A 13,245-nucleotide genomic window follows, 5' to 3' on the forward strand; every position below is an offset into this window, starting at 1 on the left:
AGGTCTGTGTTCCACTATAAAGTCCATTCCCTGTAGGGAGATGGACCACCTCAACAGTTTAGGATTTTCACCTTTCATTTGCATCAGCCATTTGAGAGGTCTGTGGTCAGTTTGAACTAGGAAGTGAGTCCCAAAGAGGTATGGTCTCAGCTTCTTCAGGGACCAAACCACAGCAAAGGCCTCCCTCTCAATGGCACTCCAACGCTGCTCCCTGGGGAGTAACCTCCTGCTAATGAAAGCAACAGGCTGGTCAAGGCCATCATCATTTGTTTGGGACAAAACTGCCCCTATCCCATGTTCAGAGGCATCAGTCTGCACAATGAACTGCTTAGAATAATCTGGAGCTTTTAGAACTGGTGCTGAGCACATTGCCTGTTTCAGGGTGTCAAAGGCCTGTTGGCATTCCACAGTCCAGTTCACTTTCTTGGGCATTTTCTTGGAGGTGAGTTCAGTGAGGGCTGTCACAATGGATCCATATCCCTTCACAAACCTCCTGTAATACCCAGTCAAGCCAAGGAATGCCCTGACTTGAGTCTGGGTTTTTGGAGCTACCCAGTCCAGAATAGTCTGGATCTTGGGTTGGAGTGGCTGAACTTGGCCTCCACCTACAAGGTGTCCCAAGTAAACCACAGTTCCCTGCCCTATCTGGCATTTGGATGCCTTGATAGAGAGGCCTGCAGATTGCAGAGCCTTCAAAACCTTCCTCAGGTGGACCAGGTGATCCTGCCAGGTGGAGCTAAAGACAGCAATATCATCAAGATAAGCTGTGCTAAAGGACTCCAAGCCAGCAAGGACTTGATTCACCAACCTTTGGAAGGTGGCAGGGGCATTCTTTAAACCAAAGGGCATAACAGTAAACTGATAATGCCCATCAGGTGTGGAGAATGCTGTTTTCTCTTTTGCTCCAGGTGCCATTTTTATTTGCCAGTACCCTGCTGTCAAGTCAAAGGTACTTAGGAATTTGGCAGCACCTAATTTGTCTATGAGCTCATCAGCTCTTGGAATTGGATGGGCATCTGTCTTGGTGACAGAATTGAGCCCTCTGTAGTCCACACAAAACCTCATCTCTTTCTTTCCATCTTTGGTGTGAGGTTTGGGGACTAAGACCACTGGGCTAGCCCAGGGGCTGTCAGAGCGCTCAATTACTCCCAATTCCAGCATCTTGTGGACTTCCACCTTGATGCTTTCCTTAACATGGTCAGACTGCCTAAAGATTTTGTTCTAGACAGGCATGCTGTCACCTGTGTCCACATCATGGGTACACAGGTGGGTCTGACCAGGGGTTAAGGAGAAGAGTTCAGGAAACTGTTGTAGGACTCTCCTACAATCAGCTTGCTGTTGGCCAGAGAGGGTGTCTGAGTAGATCACTCCATCTACTGTGCCATCTTTTGGGTCTGATGATAGAAGATCAGGGAGAGGTTCACTCTCTGCCTCCTGATCCTCATCTGTTACCATCAACAGATTGACATCAGCCCTGTCGTGGAAGAGCTTAAGGCGGTTTACATGGATCACCCTCTTGGGGCTCCTGCTTGTGCCCAGGTCCACCAGGTAGGTGACCTGACTCTTCCTTTCTAGTACTGGGTAAGGGCCACTCCATTTGTCCTGGAGTGCCCTGGGAGCCACAGGCTCCAGAACCCAGACTTTCTGCCCTGGTTGGAACTCAACCAGTGCAGCCTTTTGGTCATACCAAAACTTCTGGAGCTGTTGGCTGGCCTCAAGGTTTTTGGTTGCCTTTTCCATGTACTCTGCCATTCTAGAGCGAAGGCCAAGTACATAGTCCACTATGTCCTGTTTAGGCTCATGGAGAGGTCTCTCCCAGCCTTCTTTAACAAGGGCAAGTGGTCCCCTTACAGGATGGCCAAACAGAAGTTCAAAGGGTGAGAATCCTACTCCCTTCTGTGGCACCTCTCTGTAAGCGAAAAGCAGACATGGCAAGAGGACATCCCATCTCCTTTTGAGCTTTTCTGGGAGCCCCATGATCATGCCTTTTAATGTCTTGTTGAATCTCTCAACCAAGCCATTAGTTTGTGGATGGTATGGTGTAGTGAATTTATAAGTCACTCCACACTCATTCCACATGTGCTTTACGTATGCTGACATGAAGTTGGTACCTCTGTCAGACACCACCTCCTTAGGGAAACCCACTCTGGTAAAGATACCAATGAGGGCCTTGGCTACTGCAGGGGCAGTAGTCGACCTAAGGGGAATAGCTTCAGGATACCTGGTAGCATGATCCACTACTACCAGGATATACATATTTCCTGAGGCTGTGGGAGGTTCTAGGGGACCAACTATGTCCACACCCACTCTTTCAAAGGGCACCCCCACCACTGGAAGTGGAATGAGGGGGGCCTTTGGATGCCCACCTGTCTTACCACTGGCTTGACAGGTGGGGCAGGAGAGGCAAAACTCCTTAACCATGTTGGACATATTGGGCCAGTAGATGTGGTTGACTAACCTCTCCCACGTCTTGGTTTGTCCCAAATGTCCAGCAAGGGGAATGTCATGGGCCAATGTTAGGATGAACTTCCTGAACAGCTGAGGCACTACCACTCTCCTAGTGGCACCAGGTTTGGGGTCTCTGGCCTCAGTGTACAGGAGTCCATCTTCCCAATAGACCCTATGCGTTCCATTTTTCTTGCCTTTGGACTCTTCAGCAGCTTGCTGCCTAAGGCCTTCAAGAGAGGGACAGGTTTCTTGTCCCTTACACAGCTCCTCCCTTGAGGGTCCCCCTGGGCCTAAGAGCTCAACCTGATAAGGTTCAAGCTCCAAAGGCTCAGTTCCCTCAGAGGGCAGAACTTCTTCCTGAGAAGAGAGGTTCCCTTTCTTTTGCTGTGTTGCAGTTGGTTTCCCAACTGACTTTCCTTTCCTCTTGGTAGGTTGGGCCATTCTTCCAGACTCCAGCTCTACTTGTTCACCCTGTGCCTTGCATTGTGCTCTTGTTTTCACACACACCAGTTCAGGGATACCCAGCATTGCTGCATGGGTTTTTAGTTCTACCTCAGCCCATGCTGAGGACTCCAGGTCATTTCCAAGCAGACAGTCCACTGGGATATTTGAGGAGACCACCACCTGTTCCAGGCCATTGACCCCTCCCCATTCTAAAGTAACCATTGCCATGGGATGTACTTTTCTCTGATTGTCAGCGTTGGTGACTGTGTAAGTTTTTCCAGTCAGGTATTGGCCAGGGGAAACCAGTTTCTCTGTCACCATGGTGACACTGGCACCTGTATCCCTCAGGCCCTCTATTCTAGTCCCATTAATTAAGAGTTGCTGTCTGTATTTTTGCATGTTAGGCGGCCAGACAGCTAGTGTGGCTAAATCCACCCCACCCTCAGAAACTAGAGTAGCTTCAGTGTGGACCCTGATTTGCTCTGGGCACACTGTTGATCCCACTTGGAGACTAGCCATACCAGTGTTACCTGGATGGGAGTTTGGAGTGGAATCTTTCTTGGGACAGGCCTTGTCTCCAGTTTGGTGTCCATGCTGTTTACAGCTATGACACCAGGCCTTTTTGGGATCAAAGTTTTTACCCTTGTACCCATTGTTTTGTGAAGAGGCTCTGGGCCCACCCTCCTGTGCAGGTTTTTGGGGGCCTGTAGAAGACTCTTTACTATTTTTAGTTTTGGTTGTCTCATCACCCTTCCCCTGGGGAGTCTTTGTGACCCCTTTCTTTTGGTCACCCCCTGTTGAAGTCTTGGACACCCTTGTCTTGACCCAATGGTCCGCCTTCTTTCCCAATTCTTGGGGAGAAATTGGTCCTAGGTCTACCAGATGCTGATGCAGTTTATCATTGAAACAATTACTTAACAGGTGTTCTTTCACAAATAAATTGTACAGCCCATCATAATTACTTACACCACTGCCTTGAATCCAACCATCTAGTGTTTTCACTGAGTAGTCAACAAAGTCAACCCAGGTCTGGCTCGAGGATTTTTGAGCCCCCCTGAATCTTATCCTATACTCCTCAGTGGAGAATCCAAAGCCCTCAATCAGGGTACCCTTCATGAGGTCATAAGATTCTGCATCTTGTCCAGAGAGTGTGAGGAGTCTATCCCTACACTTTCCTGTGAACATTTCCCAAAGGAGAGCACCCCAGTGAGATCTGTTCACTTTTCTGGTTACACAAGCCCTCTCAAAAGCTGTGAACCATTTGGTGATGTCATCACCATCTTCATATTTAGTTACAATCCCTTTAGGGATTTTCAACATGTCAGGAGAATCTCTGACCCTATTTATGTTGCTGCCACCATTGATGGGTCCTAGGCCCATCTCTTGTCTTTCCCTCTCTATGGCTAGGATCTGTCTTTCCAAAGCCAATCTTTTGGCCATCCTGGCTAACTGGATGTCCTCTTCACTGGGGCTATCCTCAGTGATTTCAAAGGTGTTGGTCTCTCCTGTGAGGGAACCAGCATCTCTGACTATTATTTTTGGAGTCAGGGTTTGAGGGACCCTGTTCTCCTTAGATAGGACTGGTAGGGGGGAATTGTCCTCCAAGTCACTATCCTCTTCTTCTGAGTTGCCACCCTCAGAGGGGTTGGCCTTTTCAAACTCTGCCAAAAGCTCCTGGAGCTGTATTTTGGTAGGTTTGGGGCCCATTGTTATTTTCTTTATTTTACAGAGTGACCTTAGCTCCCTCATCTTAAGATGGAGGTAAGGTGTGGTGTCGAGTTCCACCACAGTCACATCTGTGCTAGACATTTTGCTTCTAAAAGTTGGAATACTTTTTAAGAATCTACAACTGGTTCTAGAATCTAATTCAAACTTTTACAAACTTTTAAACTCTAAAAGAAATGCTAAACAGGGACTTAACACACAAGGCCCTAGCAGGACTTTTAAGAATTTAGAAAACTTTTCAAATTGCAAAAATCAATTTCTAATGACAATTTTGGAATTTGTCGTGTGATCAGGTATTGGCTGAGTAGTCCAGCAAATGCAAAGTCTTGTACCCCACCGCTGATCCACCAATGTAGGAAGTTGGCTCTGTATGTGCTATTTCAAAGTAAGGAATAGCATGCACAGAGTCCAAGGGTTCCCCTTAGAGGTAAAATAGTGGTAAAAAGAGATAATACTAATGCTCTATTTTGTGGTAGTGTGGTCGAGCAGTAGGCTTATCCAAGGAGTAGTGTTAAGCATTTGTTGTACATACACATAGACAATAAATGAGGTACACACACTCAGAGACAAATCCAGCCAATAGGTTTTTATATAGAAAAATATATTTTCTTAGTTTATTTTAAGAACCACAGGTTCAAATTCTACATGTAATATCTCATTCGAAAGGTATTGCAGGTAAGTACTTTAGGAACTTCAAATCATCAAAATTGCATGTATACTTTTCAAGTTATTCACAAATAGCTGTTTTAAAAGTAGACACAGTGCAATTTTCACAGTTCCTAGGGGAGGTAAGTATTTGTTAGGTTAACCAGGTAAGTAAGACACTTACAGGGCTTAGTTCTTGGTCCAAGGTAGCCCACCGTTGGGGGTTCAGAGCCACCCCAAAGTCACCACACCAGCAGCTCAGGGCCGGTCAGGTGCAGAGTTCAAAGTGGTGCCCAAAACGCATAGGCTAGAATGGAGAGAAGGGGGTGCCCCGGTTCCGGTCTGCTTGCAGGTAAGTACCCGCGTCTTCGGAGGTCAGACCAGGGGGGTTTTGTAGGGCACCGGGGGGGACACAAGTCCACACAGAAATTCCTCCCTCAGCGGCGCGGGGGCGGCCGGGTGCAGTGTAGAAACAAGCGTCGGGTTTGTAATGGAAGTCAATGGGAGATCTAGGGATCTCTTCAGCGCTGCAGGCAGGCAAGGGGGGGGTTCCTCGGGGAAACCTCCACTTGGGCAAGGGAGAGGGACTCCTGGGGGTCACTTCTCCAGTGAAAGTCCGGTCCTTCAGGTCCTGGGGGCTGCGGGTGCAGGGTCTCTCCCGGGCGTCGGGACTTTAGGTTCAAAGAGTCGCGGTCAGGGGAAGCCTCGGGTTTCCCTCTGCAGGCGGCGCTGTGGGGGCTCAGGGGGGACAGGTTTTGGTACTCACAGTATCAGAGTAGTCCTGGGGTCCCTCCTGAGGTGTTGGATCGCCACCAGCCGAGTCGGGGTCGCCGGGTGCAGTGTTGCAAGTCTCACGCTTCTTGCGGGGAGCTTGCAGGGTTCTTTAAAGCTGCTGGAAACAAAGTTGCAGCTTTTCTTGGAGCAGGTCCGCTGTCCTCGGGAGTTTCTTGTCTTTTCGAAGCAGGGGCAGTCCTCAGAGGATGTCGAGGTCGCTGGTCCCTTTGGAAGGCGTCGCTGGAGCAGGATCTTTGGAAGGCAGGAGACAGGCCGGTGAGTTTCTGGAGCCAAGGCAGTTGTCGTCTTCTGGTCTTCCGCTGCAGGGGTTTTCAGCTGGGCAGTCCTTCTTCTTGTAGTTGCAGGAATCTAATTTTCTAGGGTTCAGGGTAGCCCTTAAATACTAAATTTAAGGGCGTGTTTAGGTCTGGGGGGTTAGTAGCCAATGGCTACTAGCCCTGAGGGTGGGTACACCCTCTTTGTGCCTCCTCCCAAGGGGAGGGGGTCACAATCCTAACCCTATTGGGGGAATCCTCCATCTGCAAGATGGAGGATTTCTAAAAGTTAGAGTCACCTCAGCTCAGGACACCTTAGGGGCTGTCCTGACTGGCCAGTGACTCCTCCTTGTTATTCTCATTATTTTCTCCGGCCTTGCCGCCAAAAGTGGGGCCTGGCCGGAGGGGGCGGGCAACTCCACTAGCTGGAGTGTCCTGCGGGGTTGGCACAAAGGAGGTGAGCCTTTGAGGCTCACCGCCAGGTGTGACAATTCCTGCCTGGGGGAGGTGTTAGCATCTCCCCCCAGTGCAGGCTTTGTTACTGGCCTCAGAGTGACAAAGGCACTCTCCCCATGGGGCCAGCAACATGTCTCGGTTTGTGGCAGGCTGCTAAAACTAGTCAGCCTACACAGATAGTCGGTTAAGTTTCAGGGGGCACCTCTAAGGTGCCCTCTGGGGTGTATTTTACAATAAAATGTACACTGGCTTCAGTGTGCATTTATTGTGCTGAGAAGTTTGATACCAAACTTCCCAGTTTTCAGTGTAGCCATTATGGTGCTGTGGAGTTCGTGTTTGACAGACTCCCAGACCATATACTCTTATGGCTACCCTGCACTTACAATGTCTAAGGTTTTGTTTAGACACTGTAGGGGTACCATGCTCATGCACTGGTACCCTCACCTATGGTATAGTGCACCCTGCCTTAGGGCTGTAAGGCCTGCTAGAGGGGTGTCTTACCTATACTGCATAGGCAGTGAGAGGCTGGCATGGCACCCTGAGGGAGTGCCATGTCGACTTACTCGTTTTGTCCTCACTAGCACACACAAGCTGGCAAGCAGTGTGTCTGCGCTGAGTGAGAGGTCTCCAGGGTGGCATAAGACATGCTGCAGCCCTTAGAGACCTTCCTTGGCATCAGGGCCCTTGGTACTAGAAGTACCAGTTACAAGGGACTTATCTGGATGCCAGGGTCTGCCAATTGTGGATACAAAAGTACAGGTTAGGGAAAGAACACTGGTGCTGGGGCCTGGTTAGCAGGCCTCAGCACACTTTCAATTGTAAACATAGCATCAGCAAAGGCAAAAAGTCAGGGGGCAACCATGCCAAGGAGGCATTTCCTTACACAGGGTTATTAATTATTCAGGTCCTGGACATCCTGGACATCTTTTTATTTGTGTAGTTTTCACATCATTTGCATTGTCTCAAGGAGATTAAACTCAACTATCTTCTTCTTTGAAGTGAGGTCCGGTGTCAGTGCTTGTCTGCGTTGTAGGCCATAGTAAAATTGTATTCCAACAGGCCCGAATTCTTCCTGCAGTTCTGCATATGTTTTCTTGTGGGTCGCAATGGTCAGAGACCACAGTGTGTAAATTCCTATGGAGTCCTATCCCTCGAAGCCCTCTAGGCTTTGAGGTTACTTGAGGTAGCCATGTTTCCACCCATAATGTGATTATTCCAGACATTTTACCTTGCTGTCCTATCATCCTCTGGGATTCCCTCGATATCTGATGATGTAATGGATATGATGAGTTGCACGTATTTGTACCTTAAAGGAGGTTTTCCTTAACCGATGGTGACCGAATCAGCTCTTAATGCACTCTTGTGGTCATCTAGTCTCACGAATATGTCAGACAGTAATACCAGCTACTAGGAATGGACAGCAGCACCACATGCACATATGTGTTTCTTGTCCGCCATTTTTAGTTTTGACGTGTAATGAGGCTGCACAGTTCATTACAAACCTATTACTCTTGGATACGTCACCTGTATATCAGTACTTTCTTTTCTCGATCCCTTATAAGTAGAGATTTCTTCTGTATTTATTTTCACTCTAAGGTCGGTGGACAAGTTTCCCTTGTTGACTACACAGGTGCTGCCGGGCCAGAATTTGATGGCTTCTTTGTGTTTCACCTCCTTTCTTTAGGAAAGCAAAAGAGGTTATGAAACTGGGTTGGCACCGGGGATAAAATAGTTTAGTTATTGTATCACAGAAATATAATTTTGAATTGAATCCTTCTTGTACCCGAGGCGCTGAAAGCTCTTTCTTTTCTGTTGCTCAGCAGCCAATAAAACATAGCTAGTTGGGTTATCATTGTAATAAACACCTTTATGCCAAATAGGCAATGTGACTATAGTTAGTATAACACTTGCTTCCTTCCTGTAGGCCATGGCGAGGAATATTACTATATTTTCAAAAGCAATTAGCCTGCCAAAAAACGAGTTGGCAGCTTAGAACATTTCTACTTCAGTTGGAAGCTATGCAAAAACCTCAGTGTGTCTTATTGGCCTCTGTAAACCTGATGTGTCCAAACACTGACACCAACTTCAAGTGGTAAGTCATTTGAGCTTGTCAGTATCCTTATGGAAAGGTTGTTCATAAGTGAGTCTGCACTGCTTTTGGACACACCTATTACCTGGATCTCAGTAGTCTAGATTCATTGAGACTGCTATGGACACTGTCTGGAGTAGATTAGTTGTGCAGTTAGTGATTGATTGTAGTCCTTCACATGGTTATTTGAGTTGAAGTACTGGGAGCAGTAACGCAGTTGTATGCTATTTTTTATTTTACACGTCATGACATTTGAAACTAGGTGTGAGACCTGTTCCTTAAGTGCTTAATGCCAGTGTTTCACGTTTGGAAATCTGTTGGCTTAAAGGCCACATAAAGCCTAGAATGATTTGTGAAATTTTCTGTTCCTTGTGGCTTGCTAGAAAAGTATAAGTCATTTGTGGAATCTCACCCTATTAGTTTCCTTTGATAATGAGCATCACAACCTAATGGAGTGCTGTCTTCCAGGCATTGGTCTCAGGGTAAGTACATTTTAGCGCTTTCTAAATAAATACCCCAACTATTATTCTTTTTCTCTTACTAATGCTCACATAATAGGGCTTCAAAGGGGGTAGTGGAAAAGCCCTATAGCTGTGTTTGAATTATTAACAGCACTACATGTTCCAAATTAATGAGAACATAAAATCCAGAGTTCTCCAACATATGCTGAAAGCTGCCTGCAGAAATGCTGTCTGCTTTTCTCAAGTTAAATATGCGTGGGCTGTTTCTCATGGTAGATCACTCACCCAAATCAGCCAAGAGGGCAGAGTGTTTGTTCAGGTTGTAATTGCAGGTTTAATAGGTAAATTTGTGAATCGAGAAACAGGGTTTTTGCACTCCTCTGATTTTTTTATTTATTTGCGAAACAGTAATAACATGATTATAGGAGTCTGCACAGCTGTGGAGCATGCTCCTTTTTTATTTATTCTAGTTTGAACATTCACATTTTTAACTCCCAGCCCAACCTGATGCATAACTTCTCGAGCTGATGAATGGTCCATCTTAAATTTGTAAACAGCAAAGACACATGAAACGTTATTGAGAATTTATTTCTGGGAGAAATTCTGCTGTAATTGCACTAATAACATATATTAGTGTTGTTTAGTAGTTAAACATAATGGCATTCTCAGAATGGTTGAAAAATGTCCCTTCACCTGCCCAGCTGTGAAAATTTGAATAGTGCCCTCTGCTTCAGATAATTTCAGAGATGTTTATCTTCTGTTGCTTGTAAGGACTGTTTGCTTCTATTTGTAACTGTCTCTGAAATTTACTGGGTAACATCTTTAATTATATGCCCCATGAATGTAAAAACATTAGGTCAACATGTCCTAGTTCCATAGCATTTATTTTCTAAGTCTGTGGGAAAGACCTGTGCCAAGGCTTGAAAATAATTTTGCAAATTGGCTTTGAAAAATGAAGATTGTTAAATGGTAATTGCGTTATACCTTTGATTTTGTTATTCTACCTATGTTATGACAGACCGTGACTGCCTTTTTTTTTTACCTGTGTCTCATGCTTTGGTTAGATATTTGGTTATGAATTTGAAAATTGCAATGGGCACAGCATGGCACGGAGTCCTCCTTGGAATATTTGTAAATGTGTTTTGATGACAGTATAGCAATAGAAAGTCTAATGCTGATCTATATTTCTCTTTACCTGTTACTTCAAGGTTCATGGTTTGTCAGGTACACCGAGGCTGAAGAAGTTGTTGCATCGAACCGAGCGGAGAGTCATTGACATTGTGTCCTACGTCATGGAAAACAGGTGAGATGGAATATTGTGCAGAGTAAACAACATACACCTGTTCGATGAAACCTTCTGTGCTCCAGTTTTGTAGCATTGACAGTGTAAAGCGCTTAAGTTATTTTCAGACCGCTCACATGCACAGCACTAGGGCTTTGTCGGATGTATTCAACTGGATGTGCCAAAGTCTCTTCCGAGAGGAGGCCGCTTCCGTTTATCAGCGCCGCTTCTGCTTCTGCTCCTGCACCAATAGTCCTAATTCTTAATAACTTGAATAGGGATTTCTGCGATGTAAATTAATGTCGACATTCAGTGGTACAAATAAATCATGTCATTTTTAGTAGTTCATTAATTTCATTTGTAGTTTGCTGCTTCATTGTAGGTTAGATCTTAGTAGTTGAGATCTGTTCTTTGATTCTGACAACCTTCAATTTGATGTATGCGTTGCATAAGAAAACTGTCTTCTCAAAAGCGCGTGATGAAGTTACAGAAACTGTCCTTACAAAGTCCATTGTAAGTAGGGAGGCAGCTCAGTCTCCCTTTGCCCCTCTCCCGTTCTGCGGAGTGATTTTTAAAATAGTTCCTTTCATCTCTTGCCACAGTTACTCATTGCCTGAACGCCCCTAATATCCGCGGTTTCATTTACATACATTGAATTTTAATGCTTCTTGAACACTGGCTAGTGTACAGTTTAGGATCTTTTCTTTTTAAACAATATCTGTTGGGAGGGAGGAACTTGGCTGCTACTAAGATGCCAGCTCTCTTATTGCAGTCGACTGGTAGATGACTTTTAGACCATACTTCTATCGTCTTGTGGCCCATGACACCCCAAGTGTTGATGTCTAGGTCGCGGACACCACCTGGCGCCCAATGCTGCTGCCAGCGTCCGGCTATTAAACGAAGGATGCACTCTCAAGCGAGCAGCTTGGCCACCTTGCAGTAGTGCTAACAGTCATACACTCGGGCTGATCCAGTTAAGAGTGAGCACCCAGCACACCCTGGCACTGCCTCCGGGCTTGTGTTGAACACCGCCCCGTCTGGGGCCTCCTGCCTGTAGCTAGAAGAGCACCTTCTATTGTACGTGATAAACAATCCCAGAATACCAGAATACTCCAGTATTCTTAGTGACATAAAACCTAGAATTTGATTTTCAGTCTTGCCATAACTTACCATAAGCATGCAAAAGGACAGTGTCTGTGGCATACAATACCTGGAATAACCACATTCAGTTATTATAGGCTGCTCACTAATATTCATATGTGTCATCCGCATGAAGAGTGCAATAACTGCTCTCAGCTTTGCAAGTATAGTAGCAAGAAAAAAAATTCTGATTCTGTTGACAAAGTCCTAGCCACGAACGGAGGTTGAAAGAACCTACAAAGAACTGTGAGCACTCTTCTGTGGCCTTGCCAATGACTGTGAAGTGAGTCTGTCAAAACTAAGAGGTGGAGATTAATGCCAAGCTGCTTAATATGGTGAATGCTTCCTCTCCTCCCTCACACCCCAAACACAATATACATTGGACAAAGGGGTACATATGCCCTTCCACAGGAGCACGGAGATACACTGTTCATGATAACCATCACTCTGCTGGACACTGAGCTAGCGCTTGAAGTGGGTTCAAACTGTATGTTATATTTTCCACCAAATGACCACACGCTACTGCACCTCCTCTGGGCGGTCAACACGTGAACTCCAAATGATACACATTTTGTTGCATTGGCTTCCACCATTTTCAAGGATTCACCCAACTGTCTACTACCATTAATCATCTTACAGCTATTGCTATATCATTGCAATGCTTTAGGAGATTGTAAGGAAATGCCTCCTTGGCATGGTTGCCCCCTGACTTTTTGCCTTTGCTGATGCTATGTTTACAATTGAAAGTGTGCTGAGGCCTGCTAACCAGGCCCCAGCACCAGTGTTCTTTCCCTAACCTGTACTTTTGTATCCACAATTGGCAGACCCTGGCATCCAGATAAGTCCCTTGTAACTGGTACTTCTAGTACCAAGGGCCCTGATGCCAAGGAAGGTCTCTAAGGGCTGCAGCATGTCTTATGCCACCCTGGAGACCTCTCACTCAGCACAGACACACTGCTTGCCAGCTTGTGTGTGCTAGTGAGGACAAAACGAGTAAGTCGACATGGCACTCCCCTCAGGGTGCCATGCCAGCCTCTCACTGCCTATGCAGTATAGGTAAGACACCCCTCTAGCAGGCCTTACAGCCCTAAGGCAGGGTGCACTATACCATAGGTGAGGGTACCAGTGCATGAGCATGGTACCCCTACAGTGTCTAAACAAAACCTTAGACATTGTAAGTGCAGGGTAGCCATAAGAGTATATGGTCTGGGAGTCTGTCAAACACGAACTCCACAGCACCATAATGGCTACACTGAAAACTGGGAAGTTTGGTATCAAACTTCTCAGCACAATAAATGCACACTGATGCCAGTGTACATTTTATTGCAAAATACACCCCAGAGGGCACCTTAGAGGTGCCCCCTGAAACTTAACCGACTATCTGTGTAGGCTGACTAGTTCCAGCAGCCTGCCACACTAGAGACATGTTGCTGGCCCCATGGGGAGAGTGCCTTTGTCACTCTGAGGCCAGTAACAAAGCCTGCACTGGGTGGAGATGCTAACACC

At 46.2% G+C, this 13,245-nt stretch overlaps 1 protein-coding gene across 4 annotated transcripts in view; it reads left to right on the forward strand.

The window, feature by feature from the left end:
* The window catches only part of ACP6 (acid phosphatase 6, lysophosphatidic), a 148,526-nt gene that overhangs the window by 75,602 nt on the left and 59,679 nt on the right, over positions 1-13,245 (forward strand). For all 4 annotated transcript variants that reach the window (XM_069202621.1, XM_069202619.1, XM_069202622.1 and 1 more), the window contains exon 8: positions 10,526-10,620. In XM_069202621.1, coding sequence (XP_069058722.1) covers positions 10,526-10,620 — 95 coding nt within the window. The remainder of the gene's footprint in view (positions 1-10,525; positions 10,621-13,245) is intronic.

This window comes from Pleurodeles waltl, chromosome 8, assembly GCF_031143425.1.
Source record: "Pleurodeles waltl isolate 20211129_DDA chromosome 8, aPleWal1.hap1.20221129, whole genome shotgun sequence".
NCBI lineage: Eukaryota > Metazoa > Chordata > Amphibia > Caudata > Salamandridae > Pleurodeles > Pleurodeles waltl.